Genomic DNA, 23,501 nt, shown 5'->3' with positions numbered 1-23,501 from the left:
TTGAAAATCACTGTTAAATCTTCTTGAATGCCAATTCTAATATGTTCTGGACTACCAAAATAGAATCTATTTGTTGTTAGAAGGTGGCAGAGGGGAAAAAAATAATTATTTCATTTCATTTATTTATTGATTCACTAATTCAGGAAGACTTGTGTAGATAATGGTTAAAGATAAAAAGTAACAAATGCATTTAGAATATGGCTAAAGTCAAATATTGGAGCATAGGAAACAATCTTACTAGACTTGGTACAATAGAGTGAACTTTGGAAGCCAAAGCAGGCTTCCGAAGCAGACATGTCAATATGGTATAGAGAAAGAAGAAGAGCATGTTTCTCACTGGTGAGTAAAAGGAAACATGTAGTTTTGCTAAAAGATTTAAAATTTCTTCCTGGTTCTAGAATGTAAGAGAATTTATTGGATAGCTCTTTAGGTAAAGAACTGTGGACTTTTGGGGGGCCTAGGTGGCTCAGTCGGTTAAGTGACCAACTCATTTTTTTGTTTTGTTTTTTGGGATTTTTTATTTATTTGAGAGAGAGAGAGAGTACAAGTGGCAGAAGGGGCAGTAGGAGAGGGAGAAGCAGACTCCCTGCTGAGAAAGGAGCCCTATGTGGAACTCGATCCCAGGACCCTGGGATCATGACCTTAGCTGAAGGCAGACCCTTGACTGACCGAGCCACCCAGGTGCACTGCAACTAACTCCAGATTTCAGCTCAGGTTGTGATCTCAGAGTCCTGAGATCAGGCCCCATGTCAGGTCCCACACTGGGTGTGGTCTGCTTAAGATTCTCCTTCTCCCTTTCCCTCTGGCCCTCCGCCCTGCCCCTTAAAAAAAAAAAACCCAAAAAAACAAAAAACTGTGGACTTCTAAGTGAATAATGGATTCATAGCAGTTTTACAGAAAACTCAGAGATTTTAGTTGTAGGATAGTACATGGTGTCACTGCTCAGTGATACCTTGGGCTACATTCCCAAGTTACATTTAAAATTCTAGCTCAGTGAAGACATTTCCTTGGGTGAACTCATGTAAGGAATTGTCATAGTATTTACCCCTCAGATTTCAATGTCTCCCTTCAGTTGGCTTTTTAAAGTAAACTCTATGCCCAACACAGGGTCTGAACTTACAACCCTGAGATCAAGAGTCTCATGCCTCACTGACTGAGCCAGCCAGGCGCCCCTCACTTCAGTTGGCTTGAAGCCACCAGAGCCATGCTAACCATCTTAGACGAGTCCTCACATGGCAGCCTGTGAAGTCTCTCTGTATGCGTAATCCTACTTAGAGATATGGGGCCTTTGGCCATGGTGGGAATGTCTGATGCCGATATTTCCCTTCTACAGGAGGATTTTAGATTCAGAGTCTTGATCCGAATCAGAAGATTTGCTAGGTAGATTGTATTCAACTTAAAACACACACAGACACATTCACACACAACCTAGAATAAGTTTCCTGCTTTAGGATAGTGGTTCTCAAAGGTGTGATCATGGGCCAGCAGCATCAGCATCACCCAGGAACTTGTTCGAAATGCAGCTCCCCAGGCCCCACCCCAGCTACTCTATCAGAAAATCTGGGGGTAGGACTCAGCCATCTGAATACCTTCGAAAAAGTAATGTCCTTCTGATCTGATCAGTCAGAGCAGTAGTTCCCAAACTGTGCTATTCACTGGAATCACACCTGGGTCCCAGGCCCAGAGAGTAAATTAGTTGATATGGAGGATGGTGGGGCATCAGGATATTAAGAACCTCCCCAGATGACTGTCATCAGCAAAATTGGAGAATCACAGAAATGGGGTTTGCCAGTGATTTGAAGACTGTCTACATGATTTCAGTACAGATAATAGTTAACAACAGCAAAACACTTCTGATATTGCTACAAATACTTCTAAGCTCTAAGAAAGCTTTCACATGGGATCTCTCAGTTTTGGCAGTAAGCTGAATAATGGCATACTCATTTTACCAATAATGGAAGGCTTAGTGACTTGTTAAAAATATCAAATTGGAATTGGAGACCCAAGCACATAGCTTTCCTTCTTCATGACAGTTTTAGTAAAGCTCCTGCCTAGATGACTACATTTGGGTAAGAAAGGCCCTTGTCCTCTCACTGGATGCTGATCACACTCAGCACATTTGATGATGTTGTAATCTGGCTCAACGAAGCAGTTGAGAAATCAGACTCACATGCAGATGAGCCCTTGTGAAAGCCCCCTGTGAAATAACTTTCAGTTTAGCCTTAATGTTTTCCTCATTTGAGAGCCAATCATCTGGATAAATGCCAAATTAACCAAATAATTGCTCAAGACTGCACCTCACTTTAATTGGACCATCAGTTCCTTAATGGTATTTGAGCGTCCTTCCAAGGTCAGATGTCCTCCACCACACAGGCCAGGAGAATCCTCACACTACAGAAGCATCAGACAGAAACTCCTCAGGGCAGAAGCTATTTCCGTCCCATTATACAGTCCTGGTAAAGTCAGCTCATAGTCAAAAGACCTACTTGCTCCTAGGGATAGTTCATCCCATTAAAAAATCAAAGATACTCTAGTAAACTAGTCACACTCCCGATTATGATCCAGGTAAATTGGACAAAGTAACAAAGCATCTTGGCCTGGTACAATTACTTGTCCTCCGTAGAGAATGCTGGTGGCACTCTCACACAGATTCTTTTTTCTAGCCCTACCTTCTCTGAGTGTTGGCTGCTTACCATCCTCCAGCTGCCCCCTTCCCTGGGAAATTGGGAGGTTTTGCTCCATCTGCACCCATGTCACCACCCCATCCCCTACTGTCATTGCCACCTAAGGGGCAGCCCAAAGATGGACTGATAAACAGAGATTTTAGAAAAGGCTATGCTGCTTGCTTCAGGTGGGAGCAACTCTGAGAGGCAGTTTATGATCCAGATGTCCCTCTCTAGGATGAGATAGAGGCCAGATTGTGACCTTGCTCAGCTCCCCACCCTCCCCTTTCCTAGCTTGCTTTCTTTTATAGGCTTTTCCCTAAAGCACACTCCTGTAATGACTCAGAGGTGCTTCAATCCCTGCTTCTGCTTCTGGGACCTTAGTTGTGCTCTCTCCTTACCCCATCATTATATATACAGCATAAGCATTCTAATTGGAGCATCACAGAAAACCTCAAGGTGGTGATTCAACCAGCAGTCCCCATCACCACTATGATCATCTAAGCAGACACCAATACTAAACATGAATAGAAATGTTACAGTAGAAAATTTAAATTTTTACCAACAAGATACTTAATTTTTTTAAAGTTAGGTTTTATAGAAGATCCAAGTTCCCCATGATTATCAGACTCTATTCACCCTAATTCCAACACACCTTCATGAGTGGGAGAGAAGGATGGAATGATGATATCCCCCAGGGAATTGACACCCAAGGATATCAATAGGAGTACATCACACAGTCAGCCTCTTCCATGACGTAGGTTAAGATGGGAGAAAAAGTCTGGCAATAGATGCCTTGAGGAACACTAAGCTATCAATGGTGATAGATCAGTCACAGACAAGGACATTTCTATTTGATGTACTCAAAACCAGGCCTACTCTAACAGACTGACCTCAAGGTAAAAGTCTATGTTATTCTCCCAACCAGTGAGTAAATCACCCAGCACCTACGTTAATTATTTAGCAGTTTCAATCCATTAAATATAGATATGTTACATACACATTAAACACTCAGACAGAACACATAAAACAAGACCAAGGGAAAAGCCTCTTAAATATATGCTTCCTAACCATCTCTTATTCATGACTCTAGGTTTATTACCTAGCATGAAAGGGAATCTCCTCTCTAGCACTGGGGGATCCTGGTATTTGATCAGTAGTTGAAACCAACATTCTTATTTTTTTCTTCCTGATAATAAAGTATCTTGTTTTCATTGTGTTTCTTTATTCAATTCAAATTCACCTTGATTCTGAGAAAGGTAAAAACAAATCAATTATTTGACCCCAAAGAGTCAAACTACTTCTTTAAGAACCAAAGTGACTTGTGGAATACAATCGTATTATAGCTTACCCAAGTGAACGAATATTAATTTATGTGTATTTTTAAATAGTGAAATGTCTTCTCCCTCATTCATTTAAAATGAACTCCAGTATTTACTCTTTCAACACTTAACTGTCCTTCAATTCACTTAGAGTATATTAATATGATTTTTTTGGAAGTGAAAATGGGACATTAAAGAAGGACCTTCTAAGCTTGTTATTCAAGATCTCTAAAATTGGTTCTCAATTATTTTTTTTCCATCTAATTTAAATTTTGCCCATACACCTTATATATTTGAATTAAAAATTTTAAAACATTCAGGATTCTCTATGTGCAGTAAACTGTCCAGATGTTTTATAACTTTGAGCCTTTGTTAAGGCCATTTCACTCTGATCTGGAATATTCCTGGTCTTCTCTTCTGTCTGTCCAAATATACATCACTGTTCAAAGCTCAGCTGACCAGCCCAGTCCATTAGCCAAACTCTCTTTCCTGAATTCCTGGAAGCCTTACTATTTTTACCACTGTTTGGCCTGTATCCTTCACTGACATGCCTTCTTGTTCTCATATTCAACATGGTTGAAATCAGAATGGTTAAGTAATTTCTCAGGCATTTTCCTCTTATCTTCACTGCTTTGGCTTGCTGACCTCAGGGCACTTAGGAAAGGACTCAGATCAAGAATTCATTTGGAATTAGTTCCAGTTGGAAATGACTTGAAATAAAAATTTGTAAAAGATGAAGCAGTGACTCCCAACTCACAGGCCTTGAACCCTGGGTGGGGGGAGGGGACAGGGTCAGGAAAAGGCTGTGGGAGGAGTTGTTTTAGGCTGTTACATTTTATCCACAAGTAAGAGTATATACATAGATATACACACATCTCATATACACTGTTATTTTCAGCTGTGGGTAGGTGCTCTAGATAAAAATCATTTGATGGCCTTTCTCACTCTAGCTCTGCTTTTGGGACTTAGTTATTCTCTCCTTACCCCGAAATCATATCCCATGACTTACAGTCATTTGTTACTAGCAAATTTTCTTATTTTCTTTCTTTTTTTTTTAAGAATCTTTAAAAATTTTTAAAATTATAATGGGTTCCCAGAGCTGTAAATTGGCCAGCACTCAGAGGGTTTTAGGACAATGTGTTTCATCATTAGGCTATACAACCTCAGTTTTAGCTCTTCTAACTAGTTGACATACTGTTTAATAGAGAACACACTTCTTTTTGCAGAAAATCTTCTGTAAGCTATCAAGCTGAACTGTGCTCCAAAAAAGTCAGTTACAACAATCAATAATCAGATCCAACCTGGGCAGGATGAAACCATCGTACTTGTCCTGGAGAAAGTTGGAATTATTGTTCCCAACATTTATAGAGTGAGAGGTATGTTCTTAGGCTTCCAAAAAGGTCATGCATACAGTAGGGCCAAGAAAAGGGGATGATTATTCCAGGAGCACAGAATGTTCTTCGGCCGCTTTGAAATAGGCTGTAATGCCATGGACTCTCACATATTCTTGTGTTTTTTGGGATGTTGGTTCAAGCTAAAGAACTTGGTGAGAAGAACAGTCATGGAAGCTTTCCCTTCCTTTTTAAATTTGCACAGGGAAGAAGTATATTCCTCTTGGAAGCATCTTCTTATATATGTAAGGTCTACATGCTAGGCATCAAAAAGTGCCTTGCAGAAGAAAAAGTCAAGAATCTAAACTGGGCAAATCATCAGGATTTACGGAATCAGCTCCCTTTGTGTGCTGCTTTTCTCTTATTCCTAATCTTTCTATTATGCTCTCCCTAAGAACTACTGCTTAGGTTTTTTAGACAAATTCTGAATTCAGGCTCAAGATTTTTCTATGGGACACAAGCAAATTGATAGCCTGGACTTCTTTTTTAAATGACCACAGTTTGTCAATTCACTTAACTTATACTTTCAGTTATTTACTTACTTAACTCATAATTCATTTTTTATTTTTTATTTTTACTATTTAAAAAAATATTTATTTATTTATTTATTTATTTAGAGTGCATGAGTGGGGAGAGGGGCAGAGGGAGAGTGAGAGAGAATCTCAAGCAGACTCCCTCCTGAGCATGGAGCTGGACTTGGGGCTCTATCCCATGACCCCAAGATCACAACCCAAGCCAAAATCAAGAGTTGGATGCTTAACCCACTGACCCACCCAGGCGCTGCAAATAATTCATTTTTTAAAACAGTCTCTTAACTCTTTTATCACTTAACACATGCATTCCTACACTCAATAATTATTGAGTGCATATTACATGCTTCCCTATTGTATTAGGTCCTGAGAATAAAATGATGAGTTAAACCAAATATGGTCCCTGACATGATGAGAAGTTGACGCTCAATGGGAGAAAAAAATGGAAAAATCACATCAACAAATGTAAAATGCAACTAGGGCATCTGTTATAAAAGGTGATTAAAAGGCCATACAAAATCTGTAAGAGAAAAGTTAATCTAGGCACAGGCCAGGTATGACTTCCTGAGGAAGCAGCAATGGAACTCGAAGAGAAGGAGTTGATGAAATGAAGAAGGGTAGGAAAAGCATTCCAAGGAGAAGGAACAGTATGTTCCAGTGGCCCCTGGAGGAAAAGAGGATAATGAATGGTGAATATGCAGAACAAAAAAGTCAGTATAGCTGAAGGGCGGAGGGAAAGGGGTCATATGGTGAAAGAGGCAGCTGGAGAGGCAGACCTCTTCTGTATACTCCAGTAAATTCAGATGTGGAAAAACAAGATGCACTCTGCCAGCTGTTCCAAGGAACCCTTCCAAAGCAATTCAATTCTTCTTCCTTCCAAGCTGAAGTTTGTACCATATCAGCACAACAGCAACACTCCACAGCATTTCAGAAACCGCTCAATTTAGAAGAGTGGTCGACAGAGAAATAAAAATGGGTGCCGAGGGAACTGTTACCCACTGTAAGCATCAGTAGAGACTGATTTAGAAAGTGGTTTCCTTGTATTGCTTGTAGAATGCATTACTTTCTTCTTGAGCAGGATCTTTGGTCTAAAGATGTCTTTACCCCTTTTGGGGGGTGGGATTGAACAACATGCTTAGCAAAACACATGTTAGTTTAGTGACTTAAAATTTTTTTTTCTTTCCAGTATTAAGACTCACCTATAACGCTTAGCTCTGCGCTGGAAAAGATAACTCCGTGTTTATTCTCTGCCACACACTGATACATTCCCGCATCTGAGAGGTTCACTATTGTTATGTTGAGAGTTCCTTGCTCAATTTGAATTCTATCCTGTGAAAGAAAAGAGGAACACAAAACAATGACCTTCTACAACGGAGACCTTAAGGCAATTTTGCTACATGTTATATCAAAGGGGCTTAATGAGAAGAAAATAGCCATCATATAAGCAATTTACATAACATGATCTATTTATCTGTCAACTAAATTTGTGGCAGGTCAGATGCTAAATGAACAACCTTGTACATCAGTTGGTAAATGGAATTTAAATTGTAAGACTCTCTGGAGTTCTCATTGATTCAATAGTGAAACCATTCAGATTAATATCCCCTCTAAATAGATGAACTTGAAATTTAAAAGGCTTTTTTACTCTGAGCCTTTGTGTGAACTGGGGGAGTGGGGTGGGGAATACAACCAGATTTCCTGTTTAGAGTATTTAAACACTCAGATTATGAGCAGGCAACACTTTGAAGGTTAACAGAATGATAATCTTCTTGGAGATGCAGAAACAAATATTTCATATTGGTTGAGGTTTACTAAAAAAAAAAAAAAAGTAGGTATTAATAATTTAAGGTTCCCTTACTCTGTTGTTGTCGGTGGCCTCATCTAAGCTTAGGACCATCTTCTTCTTTTTTTTTTTTTTAAAGATTTTATTTATTTATTTGACAGAGATAGAGACAGCCAGCGATAGAGGGAACACAAGCAGGGGGAGTGGGAGAGGAAGAAGCAGGCTCATAGCAGAGGAGCCTGACGTGGGGCTCGATTCCATAACGCCGGGATCACGCCCTGAGCCGAAGGCAGACGCTTAACCGCTGTGCCACCCAGGCGCCCCTAGGACCATCTTCTGGTGGCCAGTTGGAAGAAAGAAAAGTTAGTATATTAAAAAAAAAAAGACCCATTTTCATTTGTCAGCCTGAGGATACATAACTTGCATTATCAATTTTCCTAAGTCCCAAAAAGGATCTCTCGTCCCCAGGAAACTGCCATTTGCCTTAGGGTTATGATTTAGCTGGGTGGGCATCTTATTAGGCTTTGATCAAATCCAGGTATCCGTGTTCCCTCACATTAAGTAAGAGGGAGGAAATGCCTGTTATCTACCCTACACTGTAGTGTTTGAGCTTGGCTTTTATAATTGGGAGGTTCAGGGAGCCAGCAGGAGCCCTTCCAGGGACAGGAGAGGAGTATGTGACAGGGCGACAGTCCCCTTTCGGCTCTGTGCGCACTGATGACCCACCATTGCTCACAGCAGGCACTTTTTACTGCACTGCCTGCGGTGGAGGAAATCTGAGTATGAAAAACTGGCTCTCAACTTGGGGCCTGAGGAAAATGTCAAATTTCAGTGAACATTTGAGTTCAGTAGGAAAACACAATTAAAAAGTTAAATTGGACACAATTGTTCCTCATTCTAAGGTCCTCCTCATCCTCTCCCTTGCTTCATCCCAAACTCCTTGTCAGGGTCTGCTCCCTTAGAGGGGCGTTCCTGTATTATGTCAATGTCCCCTCTCTCATAGCAGATTCTATAGTACCTTCCAGAAGTTCTTTCAGAACCAAGGTACTTATTCTCTCAGCTGCTAAGTTTGATGACAGTTCACAGCCCGGTCTCTCTCTCTCTTTTTCTCTGGGAACTGCTCTTGGCTGAAAGAACTTCCCAAATTCAATGACTGGTCAGTGTAGGTAGGGGTACGAAGGCAAGCCCCACTTTGTCTCAATTTGGGAACCACAGAAGGACGTTTTGCTCCAGAGCGCCCTCTGAAGGCCTCTGTTGGAACTGCACCACTGTTTAACCTGCCTCCGACCAGTTTGGCATCTCTGACTCACTCACAGGTGAGGCGGAGAGCTTTTCCCATCATACCTCCTAAACACAAAGNAGCAGACTCCCTCCTGAGCATGGAGCTGGACTTGGGGCTCTATCCCATGACCCCAAGATCACAACCTAAGCCAAAATCAAGAGTTGGATGCTTAACCCACTGACCCACCCAGGCGCTGCAAATAATTCATTTTTTAAAACAGTCTCTTAACTCTTTTATCACTTAACACATGCATTCCTACACTCAATAATTATTGAGTGCATATTACATGCTTCCCTATTGTATTAGGTCCTGAGAATAAAATGATGAGTTAAACCAAATATGGTCCCTGACATGATGAGAAGTTGACGCTCAATGGGAGAAAAAAATGGAAAAATCACATCAACAAATGTAAAATGCAACTAGGGCATCTGTTATAAAAGGTGATTAAAAGGCCATACAAAATCTGTAAGAGAAAAGTTAATCTAGGCACAGGCCAGGTATGACTTCCTGAGGAAGCAGCAATGGAACTCGAAGAGAAGGAGTTGATGAAATGAAGAAGGGTAGGAAAAGCATTCCAAGGAGAAGGAACAGTATGTTCCAGTGGCCCCTGGAGGAAAAGAGGATAATGAATGGTGAATATGCAGAACAAAAAAGTCAGTATAGCTGAAGGGCGGAGGGAAAGGGGTCATATGGTGAAAGAGGCAGCTGGAGAGGCAGACCTCTTCTGTATACTCCAGTAAATTCAGATGTGGAAAAACAAGATGCACTCTGCCAGCTGTTCCAAGGAACCCTTCCAAAGCAATTCAATTCTTCTTCCTTCCAAGCTGAAGTTTGTACCATATCAGCACAACAGCAACACTCCACAGCATTTCAGAAACCGCTCAATTTAGAAGAGTGGTCGACAGAGAAATAAAAATGGGTGCCGAGGGAACTGTTACCCACTGTAAGCATCAGTAGAGACTGATTTAGAAAGTGGTTTCCTTGTATTGCTTGTAGAATGCATTACTTTCTTCTTGAGCAGGATCTTTGGTCTAAAGATGTCTTTACCCCTTTTGGGGGGTGGGATTGAACAACATGCTTAGCAAAACACATGTTAGTTTAGTGACTTAAAATTTTTTTTTCTTTCCAGTATTAAGACTCACCTATAACGCTTAGCTCTGCGCTGGAAAAGATAACTCCGTGTTTATTCTCTGCCACACACTGATACATTCCCGCATCTGAGAGGTTCACTATTGTTATGTTGAGAGTTCCTTGCTCAATTTGAATTCTATCCTGTGAAAGAAAAGAGGAACACAAAACAATGACCTTCTACAACGGAGACCTTAAGGCAATTTTGCTACATGTTATATCAAAGGGGCTTAATGAGAAGAAAATAGCCATCATATAAGCAATTTACATAACATGATCTATTTATCTGTCAACTAAATTTGTGGCAGGTCAGATGCTAAATGAACAACCTTGTACATCAGTTGGTAAATGGAATTTAAATTGTAAGACTCTCTGGAGTTCTCATTGATTCAATAGTGAAACCATTCAGATTAATATCCCCTCTAAATAGATGAACTTGAAATTTAAAAGGCTTTTTTACTCTGAGCCTTTGTGTGAACTGGGGGAGTGGGGTGGGGAATACAACCAGATTTCCTGTTTAGAGTATTTAAACACTCAGATTATGAGCAGGCAACACTTTGAAGGTTAACAGAATGATAATCTTCTTGGAGATGCAGAAACAAATATTTCATATTGGTTGAGGTTTACTAAAAAAAAAAAAAAAGTAGGTATTAATAATTTAAGGTTCCCTTACTCTGTTGTTGTCGGTGGCCTCATCTAAGCTTAGGACCATCTTCTTCTTTTTTTTTTTTTTAAAGATTTTATTTATTTATTTGACAGAGATAGAGACAGCCAGCGATAGAGGGAACACAAGCAGGGGGAGTGGGAGAGGAAGAAGCAGGCTCATAGCAGAGGAGCCTGACGTGGGGCTCGATTCCATAACGCCGGGATCACGCCCTGAGCCGAAGGCAGACGCTTAACCGCTGTGCCACCCAGGCGCCCCTAGGACCATCTTCTGGTGGCCAGTTGGAAGAAAGAAAAGTTAGTATATTAAAAAAAAAAAAGACCCATTTTCATTTGTCAGCCTGAGGATACATAACTTGCATTATCAATTTTCCTAAGTCCCAAAAAGGATCTCTCGTCCCCAGGAAACTGCCATTTGCCTTAGGGTTATGATTTAGCTGGGTGGGCATCTTATTAGGCTTTGATCAAATCCAGGTATCCGTGTTCCCTCACATTAAGTAAGAGGGAGGAAATGCCTGTTATCTACCCTACACTGTAGTGTTTGAGCTTGGCTTTTATAATTGGGAGGTTCAGGGAGCCAGCAGGAGCCCTTCCAGGGACAGGAGAGGAGTATGTGACAGGGCGACAGTCCCCTTTCGGCTCTGTGCGCACTGATGACCCACCATTGCTCACAGCAGGCACTTTTTACTGCACTGCCTGCGGTGGAGGAAATCTGAGTATGAAAAACTGGCTCTCAACTTGGGGCCTGAGGAAAATGTCAAATTTCAGTGAACATTTGAGTTCAGTAGGAAAACACAATTAAAAAGTTAAATTGGACACAATTGTTCCTCATTCTAAGGTCCTCCTCATCCTCTCCCTTGCTTCATCCCAAGCTCCTTGTCAGGGTCTGCTCCCTTCGAGGGGCGTTCCTGTATTATGTCAATGTCCCCTCTCTCATAGCAGATTCTATAGTACCTTCCAGAAGTTCTTTCAGAACCAAGGTACTTATTCTCTCAGCTGCTAAGTTTGATGACAGTTCACAGCCCGGTCTCTCTCTCTCTTTTTCTCTGGGAACTGCTCTTGGCTGAAAGAACTTCCCAAATTCAATGACTGGTCAGTGTAGGTAGGGGTACGAAGGCAAGCCCCACTTTGTCTCAATTTGGGAACCACAGAAGGACGTTTTGCTCCAGAGCGCCCTCTGAAGGCCTCTGTTGGAACTGCACCACTGTTTAACCTGCCTCCGACCAGTTTGGCATCTCTGACTCACTCACAGGTGAGGCGGAGAGCTTTTCCCATCATACCTCCTAAACACAAAGCTCTGCCTCAGAGTCTGTTTTTGGGAAACTCAAAGATGGAGACTGACTGCTGAAGTATTTTCAAAGAGCGTTTGAAATTTTCTTCCCTTTATGTCATATCCCCTCCCCCCACATCCCTTTTCCAATAAGATATTATTTTCCACATAACCAATTATGAAAACCTGTTTCAGGCAAACTTCGATAGTTCTGAATCCAGCAGACATTCAATATTTGGATCCTGGCTCCATTACTTACTAATGATGGATGTTATCTTAGGCAAACTGCTCTGTTATGCCCATTTTACAGATAGGTCAGTCTCCTTGTCTATAAATTGGGCATAGCAGTAGCACGTACCACATAAGGTTCCTTGTGAATATCAGATGAGACAATGTGTTTGAAGTGGCAAGATAGGTTAGCACTTGCTAAATGTTTGAGAAGCACACCTTCCAAATCCTTAAAAAATATTATTATAACCTATCATTTCCCCTTACAAAATGAATAGTCTGCATAGAGGTTTTATTTCTGTGGTTATATATTTCTAAAATTTCCATTTTATTCTTTTAAAAAGTCTATCTGCTTATCTTTTCAAAATATCTTCATTATTTTCATGGACATGATTTCTTCATGTAACTCTTTCAGCACCCTCAACAGACTCATTCCTACTGCTCTGTTAGACTATTCTATAGGTTGGTCATCTTTCTAAAAAAGTATAGTTTTGCCTATGTTTTGGAATATTGTTTTGCAGGCTAATTAGTGAAAAGGAATTATTTTTCTTTGTCTTTATTTCTCTTCACAATTTTGTGGCTCTACCTCAGCCCCTGGGCCACCAGTCCAGAAACAGATCTACTCATGGCTTCTCTGAGGTCCTGATCTGTGAGGGTACTCAAACTGCTGCAGCTCTCATCCCTGAGCCAGTGGGAGTCAGAGCCCAGGACTTTCTACCTCTCTTGCACCACAGTGTCCTATTACGCCAGGCAGGGAATAGGTTTGGCTGCTTCTTTTACTGGATGGCAGCAGGTGGGGAAGATCTACACTCCAAGCCTTTACCGCAAGGATATTATATCCTGTCTCCAGAGACGATGTATTTTTTTAAACCTGAGCTCTCAGATACAGCTGCCTGCTCTCAGGCCTACAGTCTGGTGCCTCCAGCCCAGGGATCACTTTTCATTTTTGTTCTATTTCTGTTGCATTAGAGATGTTAATCTTACAATTGCATATGCCATTACTACATGTTTGGAGGCATGTATTACTACGTGTTTTGAAGGTGGTCATATTGGACATCACATTGCCCAGAAATCTCCACAGACAGAGAGAATAACAAAACCACACTGAGATGAGAATTTGTATGCTGAGAGGTCTTACTCTCTCTTATCTAGAACATACACAAATTTGTATCTTTGCACAATTCTATGTTCCAGACTTTCTGCATAACTTTCCAATTGTACAGCCAAAGATGCTAATTTGTGAAAATCAAAGATTCTGCACAGAAGCTTAATTGAACAAGGCTAAAGAACTGGATTTATGTACAGTTTCTATGTCTCAATTGCATTCACTTCTATTTTTTCCACTATTAATAACATTTGGTTGCATATAATTTTGGAAACAAAACTCATCATTTTCCTGCTTCCATAACAATGAGTCCACATTAAACATTACAGTCAATAGTAAGACACAATTATCATCATTTGGCTTACCCGAGTTAATAGAGGTTCACCATTTTTTAGCCACCTGTATGTAGGTTTGGGCCTTCCATTTGCTTTACATTCCCAAAAGACATTTTCTTCTATGGCCACGTGTATATCATTTATTTTTTGAATCCAATTAGGTTGAGCTATAACAGTTCAGAAAGCAAAGATGTACATTCAGTGTATGTTCAATCTATTTTTATCACATGCAATCAAGGGACAAAAGTAGGCTTATAATAAAATTACTTTTCCAGATGTTTTGCAAATTACAAGACTGGGTAATAGTTCAGGGGGTACCTTTAGAAGACAATCCACTCTATGTCCAACTTGGAATGTCCCGTTTTTGCAGCCCATGTGGCTGGTCTTTTAATTGCGAAAGGCAGAAAATAAAACTAGTATTGCCATATGGCAAAATTAACTATCCTTCTCCCAAGTATCTGTTCTATTTTTATTTCATTTTTGTAGGAGACATATCCCACATGGCCCCGCCATTTTTGGCTGGGCTCATGTTTTCCTAGATACACACTACATTTCTCAGATTTCTTTACAGTTAGAAGTAACCACGTGACTACGTTCAAGCTAAAGGTACCTGTGTGAAAGTCATGAGAGTGACTTCCAGGTAGTTTATTGAAAGATACTTATCCTGGACTCCCATTGTCCCATACCATTGATGGGAAAACAGCCTTGGGCTCAGAGAGAATAGCTATGTAGGATAAAACTGTTGACTTACCAGTCTTGGACTTTGAATGACCTTGTAGAACAAAGCAGCCACACACCCACCAGCTGATTTTTGGGGAAATTACGTGGGAGAGAAACTTCTTTTTTAAGCCACTGTATTTTTGGGTCTCTCTGTTAGAGAAGCTTAGTTTGTCCCTAATACACATCACTCCTACGCATTACGTAGATAATTATGTGACTTCTTTCTCCTTCTAGACTATATCATTGTTTATTATTGACCTATTTCATATTAAGAGAATGTTATATCCAAGAGTATGGCTCCAGAATCCCAAATCTCTGAATGAGTCCTGATTTTCACCAAAACTTTCTTAGGAAATCAAGTCTTGCCCACAGTCTAACAGGAATGCAAGACAGCACTCAACTCTCACATTGCCCACTACCCTACACCACTCCCACCAGCCAAATTATGCCACCTTTCTCATGCTTCAGTTGAAGTCACACTTTTTCCTCCTAGTTGTCAATAGAGATAAAGACAATCTTAATTCCACATTCCATGTCTTCATAAATATCAAGCCTTGCCTAAAGCACAATTCATCTTATTGTTATAACTGTAATGGCAAATGTATTTAAGTAGAAGACCCTTAGCCCAAAGTTCATGCAACTATCGTTCTGGAATGTTTTCTTCTCACAGGGCATTTCTATAGGGTAATGCCTACCAATATAAACTTAATATTTAGAAGTGTTATCAGTATTTAATTAGAAGATGCTACTCAATATTCTTAACATGTCTCTTAGCTGACTTGACCTCAGTATCTTCATTTAGTGAGGCTTCAAATCAGCTATAATTTAATTCAAAAGGAAATTACTAGTGTGGAGGCTAAGCTGTCTATCTTACCTACCTACTAATAAACAAAACTAGAAAAACACTCAACAAGTCACTTAACCAGCAGAGGTCTCTAAGTCCCTGAATAAATGTTGCTTTCTCCTTTTTCTATCTTCAAGCAACTGCATGCTTTTCAAGGAGCAAAACACAATTTTACAAATCCTCTACTGATGGGGGTGATGCATTGCTGCGTATGAGGGGAGGCTGAAAGGGTCGATTAAAAAAAAAAGTTATAACATCAACAAGCATTAACTTGAACGGAAGGTTATAACCTTCATCCTTGAAAGAGCTGCAAGTCTGCCATTGTTCTATATCTTCCTGCTGCTAGTGCAAAGGGAGCTCAAAAGGTGGATACCTTTTCTGTTCTCTGCTTGGAGAATTTGATGTGTAACCCTGATAGGGCTAATGGCAGTTGTGTGCCTGATTTCACATTCAACCTGCTGAATATTTACCCCCCGCCCCAGAGTCCACAAAAACAAAGCAAACAAGAAAAGCTACAGAAATCTATGTGGAATATTAACAACTAAGCCAAACTTTTCAAAGAGACTGAGGGAAAAATAAATGGAAGGGCAAATGTAACTTATGAAGCAATGTCAAGTTGAAGTTCAAAAAGGAAACATCAAAACCACGTGCAGAGACTGAGATTTCAATGTCATAGATTTGCTGCAACACTTGGGCTTATTCATTGCTTTCTCTCAAAAATATAGAAAGCTGGCAGCAAAACCTTGCCATCACAAAAAAAGGAGATGGGGCAGGGAAGCGAGGGTCTTGAGAGGACTGCGAAAAGACCTTGCAAAGTTCTAACTAATTACTTCCATGTGTTCATTCGGTCTCTTCCAACAGGGTTATGGAGGTTAAGGTGCTTGACAAGAATGCTGGCCAAGGTGAAATCACAAACTGATTCAGGAGTTGTGAAACATCATCAGTTGCTTTCTTTGTTTTTAAAGTAAAATTAACTCATAGAAACCAAAACTGACATGATAAAAACATATTCCCTTTGAAGTGAATACCTGGATAAAGACCCAGGATTAGGAAAAGAGTATCAATTATATAAATGGCAAAGAATGAGATAATCTTTCTTTTTAACATGCCAGTTGCAGATCTATCGGGCAAAAGCCCACACAGTGAAGACTTCTGCTGCCGCTCACTTAGATCGGATGAATCAGATCTAAGTGGGTGAGTTTCTTGTATAAAGTCCTGTGTCTGATGGAAATGGTTTTCATCTCTTCATATCTCTTTGGGTCACCTAGTTCAAAGTCCTTGAATAACAAACGGTCCATTTTAGTACATGAGAGAAAACCTGGTTTCCTTGGGCGGGTGGGGTGGGGTGGTTAATGCATATGGGCCCATAGTATTTACTCCTTAGCACCTAGTTTCAACTATGTTTTATGACTCCATGCCTAAATAATAACTCTAAACAAGGCCTGAACAGGTTGTATAGCACTATTATTTCAGAAACAAAGTTATGTTTAAGTGCCTTTTTGGGTGATATATGTAGATCCCACATATTAAACAAAATTAATCACATCCACTTATTAAATCATCTATTTTGGTGATTCATGTTCTTTCAAAGTTTGAAACAGAATAATCCCCCCCCCCAAAACATATCAAGTCTTGTTCTCAAGCTACAAATTCAAATATAAGTTTAAGTGATTGTGCTGGATTTGACCTGTGACACTGTTAGTTTCTTGGATAAATGAACAATCTTTTCATTTCAATCTTTTGTGCAATAACTGCCAGAAATGATCTAAATCGTTGTGTATTTCAGCCACTGGAATTACGCAAGCATCATATCCAATAAGAATTTATATTGTAGATGGATAGAATTTGAACTTAGTGGCCAAACAATTCTCAAAGGTAACTAGATCTAGAAATTTCTAATAGGAAGAAATGCCATCCTGAGCCTCAGAACTTAGAAATTTAAAAATGTGAAAGAAAGGATAGGCTGGAGAAAAGCATTTAAATTACTATTAGAAAGATGACCCAGTAGCCATTTGAAATTATTTCTGGTTTCTAACAGAGTCTTGGGGAAGACGAATCACCTCCAGGGAACGCAGAGGTTTGGCTAACAATGCTTCAGAAGTTCATTGGTAGTGGGTTTTATGAACCTGAAGATAATTACTTGGCTTCAATTTACCACCTATGTATACAGCTCCTTCCCAAATCTTATCTCCAGCCTCGAAATTTGGATTGTTGACAAAATCACTGAGACAGTCTCATTATCTCCGCCTTGAATCCAACGTTCCCAGCACTGGCACTTGAACTATTTTGAAACCTTACTGTAGACAGTCTTCCAACTTACCCTTACGGTCTCCTTTTAAACCACTGACTTCCCATTTGCACAAGTCATTGAATGGAAAGACCAGCTTTACCAGAAATACTCGTCAATACATTCTGAGGTAGGGTGCACATTTGATCTCTGTTCAGCCCTCATGATGCCCTATCTTCTGACTTCAGGCTCTCATCCACTCTACACACAACAGCGGGCAAGCATCCTAATGCGGGGGTTTTCCAATTCAATTCTGTGGAGCTCTGAGGGTTCTGGGGAGGTATTGTCTTCAACTAGAGAAGCTTCGCTTTGTTTTAAATATTGAGAATTTTATGTAAAAAAAAAAAGGAACTTGATGATTAAACAACACATGCACTTTGAAAAATACTATGCTGAAGCCATGTAAATCTTGTTTTGTAAGAAGCAGCTTGGATTTGGAGCCTGGAGATGGAAAGCTTGTTTTCTCATTTAAATTGAGGTGAGTTTGAACCTGACAGTGTCTGAAGTCTCTTCTAACTTTAACATGTTAAGTCTTTAGATTACATCTTGAACCAACTGAATTCTTGGATCTCCTAGGTTCACAGTTCATTTGTGTTTTACTCAGGCACTCCTGTTTAGGGTCTCTTTACCTCTATACTGCACTTTTGCCTCTGGCCAATTCTCTCACAGGTAACAATGACAAACTCTGCATAAAAGATAAAAGCCGACTACTGGGAAGGCATACTGGAGGGCAAGCAGGCGCATTTCTATTAATACGTATTCACTAATAAATACAACGCATAAGATTGTAGGAAATACTCTGTGTGTGGCATAATGGACAAGATTTGTGAATGTGTTTTGCATGCTGTAAACGTTATACATACTAAGAGAACATTATCATCATTTCATATTTTTAGGCTAATATTTACAGTACTCTGTCATCTGGTTCTACCCAGTTCTCTTACTTTCTCTCCAACTATATGTTGTATAAAGTTGTATGCGCAGTGAACTATGCCCAGTGAATGCATAGACCCTGTCAAATAAGGGTCTTCTTTGTCCTCAAGTCCCATAAGCCAGTTCCTCTTCAAATTTTTGTTCTTACCACTTTTTCTTTTTGGAGTATTCTCTTCTACTTCATTCCTAACCTATTTTTACTCTGAAGAAACACCTCCTCCATGAAGTCTTCCCTGATCTTCCAATTATAGTCCTTGTGAATACTTACTGTTCATTTGGAACAAACAGCCTATTTTGTGCCATCCCTTGTATTGTTTTTGTAAGGCCTTGAGCTTGGTTCACTAGGCCACTTCTACCCAAGAAAACCAAGCTATTATTCTAGCCTAACATGGATTAATTTCCTTTTAATTTTCAACTTAATCACTACCTAGTAATTCTCAGAATCTGCTCTTACTGAGTTGAATTTAACGCTTTCTCCCTCCCCTATCTACCTTCTGAGCAAAATATTACCAAGCATTGACACTGTGTATTTATGGAGTATCTCATCAGTATCACTTTATACATGTTATTTCTCAACCTTATAATAACCTGTAGGCTAAACAGAATTATCCTCATTTTATAGATGAGGCCCAGAAATATTAAGGTCTCGATTCAGAAAGTGGTTCAGTTAGGATGGTCACACAGGCTTTCTTGCCTCCAACATCCATGCTTTATCTATAGGCTCTCAAAAATATGTTCAATCCTGCCATCAGTGATGATGGGAGCATTCTTTTGGACCTGTTTCTCTCAAAGTGTGATGTCAGGACCACCCATAAGATCTTTTCCTTCCAACTATCTCTACTGTATGAGACCAGATTTTCTTCATATACTTCAACCAAAGTAATATATCGCGACAGCCTGGCTAGTGGAGCACATGTAAGAGTCCAGCTTTCTTCTGTTAAGACAGACGTTAAAGAGATTTGCAAAAACAAGCAATGCCCACTTTCTCATTCATTTTTGGGGAAAAATACAGTCAGTTTCTTAATGTTAATTATGTTAACGTGTTATTTTAAAATACAGAAATTACTAAATTAAATTTTTAGTTTTAGTTTCTAATATGGTATATATTGGTATATATAACCCACATAAGCAAAAACTCTTTGGAGCATTTAATAATTTTTAAAGGTAAAAAGGGGTCTGAAACCAAAAGTGTGAGAACTCCTACTTTAGACAAGCACAGAAACTTGCAGATAAATGAATCCTCTTATGTAAAACTTGCCACAAGTATACTTAAACAGCATTGCTTGCTGGATAAAAACTGTAATAACACCTCTGCTTTCTATGACAATATAGAGTAAGGAAATTGAATTGTATTTCAATATGTTGCCCTTGACATGACTTTTTCTTCCCTCATCTGAAGCTTCTCTTGGGCTAAGGATCTCATGACCTTACTTCTGTATCATTTCCCACTGGCCATAATTTATACTATGTTCTCTTGAAGAACTGCAGCAAGCCATTTTATTGTTGACTTTATTTTAAGTGACAGTGAGGGAAACTGAGGGTCTCCTTATCAGTTCTGTCCAGGGCAATTAAGCAGACTGTTGTTCTATTGTGAAATCACCTTACCTGCTGTGTTCATTTTTTGGTCACTATGCCCTTTAAGCCACTTTGTAGGGCTGAATATTATCTAGTGATCACATATAGGTAGCATATCGGGGGGAAGTTAGTATGCTATGCTGCATGATGCTCTGTATTCACTTACTGGTGACCTTAGAGATACTCAAACATTGTTCGCAGAGTCATCAAGCCTACAGTTTTGCCATTCGAGCCAAAGGACCATAGCATACAAGGTCTAGACATACAACTAAATATGTAATTTGGAAAAGAAAATAAAAAGAGCTCTTTCGGACTCAATAATCAGTTGATTATCTTAGAAAATAGGAAGTGAGAAAGTCAACTGTTCATCTGGATGTTTTCATTTTATGATGCTGGTTGTGGAAAATATGCAGAAAAAGTATCTGGATGATTAATGAATTTCTCCCTTACCTATTAAATTAAAATGTCTTCTTGGTAGGAAAAGTAACATGCAGTATAACAGAAAAAGCAGATCTAGTCATAGCTCTGATTATCACTCACTGTATGATCTTAGGTAAGTTATTTTATGTCTCTGGGCTTTATTTTCTTTGCTTATAAAAATCAAAGGATTGGCCCCAATAGTCTCTTCCAGTTCAAACGTGACAGGATTCTATGAATTATAACCTGCTCAAATATTATATTCTCTATTTCCTAATGGAAATATGATGATTGTACTCTCTTAACACCTGTTACCTATAGGAGAAATACAAAAGGTATTAAATATCAGGTTTTTTTAGTTCACAGTTCATTCTTCTAAATGATGACTATATAATACTATAGGTCTATTTGTGAAAGAAAGGAAGTGACTATACAGACACAATGAGGTAGAAAAAATGAGTAATTATCAAGTGAATTAAATCCATTTTATACTTTCCTTTCCCTTCCTCAAAGATAATTACTTTAGCACTCTCATTCTACTTTCTCTATGCAGACTGGCTACAATACCTGATGTGACAGCAAGCTGTGAGCTGTGTGGAGAACCAGGAACACCTTAGCTTGCACGTACTTTAATCTCTGCTTCACTCTGCCACTTGCAAACAGCTTAGCACAGAGCAATTGTTCTCTCAGTGTGGACTCTAGACAAGCTGTGACAGCATTACTGAAGTATAGCTTTTAAAAAATGCAAATTCTCAGGTCCTGCCCCAGTCCTACACAGTCAGGACCTCTGCACAGGGCCCAACATTCAGTATTTTAATAAATTTTCCATGGTATTCTAGTGCTCACTCAAGTACAAGAACCTCTAGCATGGCATTTGGAATCTAGCTCTGCTTCCTGCTATGTAAACTTAAATCAGCTTAAAACATAATCTCTTTGGGAAGTAGTTCCATTTACACACTGAGTTTGTAAGAATAAGTTTAATTGGCTCTAACTTCAAAATATATCTTAAGTCTCTCCATTTATTTTCCTTAAGTCCTAGCCACCAACATCTCACCTAGATGGCTCCCTGACTGGCTGCCCTGCTTTTGCTCTTGGTTCCCCATAATCTATTCACCACAAAGCAACCAGAGTGGTCTCTAAAGACATGAATCTATTGAGTCATTTCCCTGCTTAAAATCCTCCAATGGTTTCCCGTTATACTCAAAATAAAACCCAAACTCTGTGCCTGGCTTGTAAGGTATCTGTCACCTCCCCCCCACTATTTTTCCAAACTTTTTGCCCTTTCGCACCATTATTTAGTTAAATTGGCTTCCTTGAGGCAGCTCAAGCATGTCAAGTAATTTCCTGTCTCGGGTCTTTGCAATTCCTTATCTTCTGCCTGGGATGCACTTCCCTTGAAAGTCTGGCTCTTTCTCATCCTTTAGGTTTCAGCTCACAGTTCAATTCTCAGACTAGTCTTCCCTGACTACCTTATTTTATGAAGGCTTTCCCCTCCTCCTTGTTATTTTCTGTCATATCATCCTGATTATTTTCTCCATAATTCTTACCACAATATGAAATTTTCTAGCTCATTTATTTGCTTAATAGTATATTGTCTTCAACTTCTAGTAGAATACAAGTTCTTTGAGGGTAGGGATTTGTACAGCCTAACATTGCCTACCATAGGTATAGAGACCTCTTTAGGCAACAGGCTCCAGCAATGGAAACTTGCGCAAGTCAAAAGGGCCCAGGGTGACCATCAAGCTAAATGCAAACAGGATCATTAAGCTACCCACCCTGAAATAGTCATAGGCCCTAACTGACCAATTACAACAAGGCAAAGTTCCTAAGATTACCAAAAAAGGGAAAATTCCATATGTTCCCACAGTCTCTCACTTCACCCTCACGCCCCTCACCACTGCCTCATGACAGACATTCTCTCCTTTGCTGTCCTGCCTGCTGCTCCCTTGCAGTGTGTTCAATAAACTTCAATCTACTTTGTTATAAATTGGGTGAATTCTTTCACTGCCTGTGCTGCCACAATACAGCAGACAATGAAAAAAATTGTTGTTGAACAAATTAATAATATATTAAAATTCCTGAAAAATTTCTACCTTTAGCAACAAAGATTTATTGTATTTTACTCTTGAAAATTACAGATCTTTTGTAGAAACTTTTTTATGCTAAAAAATGTCTGAAAGAGCAGATTAAAACTAGACTACACTGAATAATGTATAAACTTATCTAGCCGCTGTATCCCATACCTGAAACTAAGGTAACATTGCGTGTCAACTACACTCAAAACAGGAACAACAACAACAACAAAATAACAAAAAAAAAACTAGCCCTCCCTGGTCAACTATAAGTCATGGCAAAAATAAATTGGAAAGACAGGGTAGGGTAAAATGTTTTATGTCTGAACTAGATTTAATTCTTCACACAGCCCAGACATGAGTAGCACATGGTAACATAAAGATAGAGCTATAGTGGGAGCACTCCAACCAGGAATAGGGGCTTCTATCATTTTGACACAGGGAAGATGGGAAGAATGGAATCATGTCCAACAGGCCTTTGGAGGAAGGTTAAATGGTTCCAGCGTAAGATGAGAAAAATGGCCATTTTGCTAAGCCAGATGAGAAGGCAGTACACCTGTGGTTGTTGAAGTGGAGACTTGATGAACAGAATAAACAATTGGAACCATAAAAAGAGAAGCAGGTTTCTAAACTCAAACCCATGGTTTATAATCCCTGAGCATAGCACATCTTAATGTTGTAAGAAATTCTCTTGTCAACAAAGACAGAACGTTCATGGATAAGTGACTGGGGCTATTTTCTCCCCTTTTGTGATCTACACAGTGATTTTAATTATAATAACTCATTTAAATTGGAGATCTAGACAGCTGGATATTAGGGACTCAGCCTTGGGAAAACCCAATAGAGACCAAAAAAATGAGAGAAAAAAAATGACAGCCAAGCACTTTTGTATAATTAATCTCTCCTGTGACAATGAAAACAGTTCGATAATTTCTGTGTCACTGATATGCTAG

The 23,501-nt window shown here is 39.5% G+C and overlaps 1 protein-coding gene across 6 annotated transcripts in view; it reads right to left on the bottom strand.

Moving 5' to 3' along the window:
• The window catches only part of CNTN4 (contactin 4), a 901,169-nt gene that overhangs the window by 135,612 nt on the left and 742,056 nt on the right, over window positions 1–23,501 (bottom strand). For all 6 annotated transcript variants that reach the window (XM_034658663.1, XM_034658662.1, XM_034658661.1 and 3 more), the window contains 2 exons: window positions 13,731–13,867; window positions 10,114–10,243 (listed from right to left, as the gene is read on the bottom strand). In XM_034658663.1, the coding sequence (XP_034514554.1) occupies window positions 10,114–10,243; window positions 13,731–13,867 (267 nt within the window). The remainder of the gene's footprint in view (window positions 1–10,113; window positions 10,244–13,730; window positions 13,868–23,501) is intronic.

The sequence above is a fragment of the Ailuropoda melanoleuca genome, chromosome 4 (assembly GCF_002007445.2).
Source record: "Ailuropoda melanoleuca isolate Jingjing chromosome 4, ASM200744v2, whole genome shotgun sequence".
NCBI lineage: Eukaryota > Metazoa > Chordata > Mammalia > Carnivora > Ursidae > Ailuropoda > Ailuropoda melanoleuca.
The sequence above is the reverse complement of the archived record's forward strand: the minus strand, read 5'-3'. Positions and strand labels throughout refer to the sequence as shown.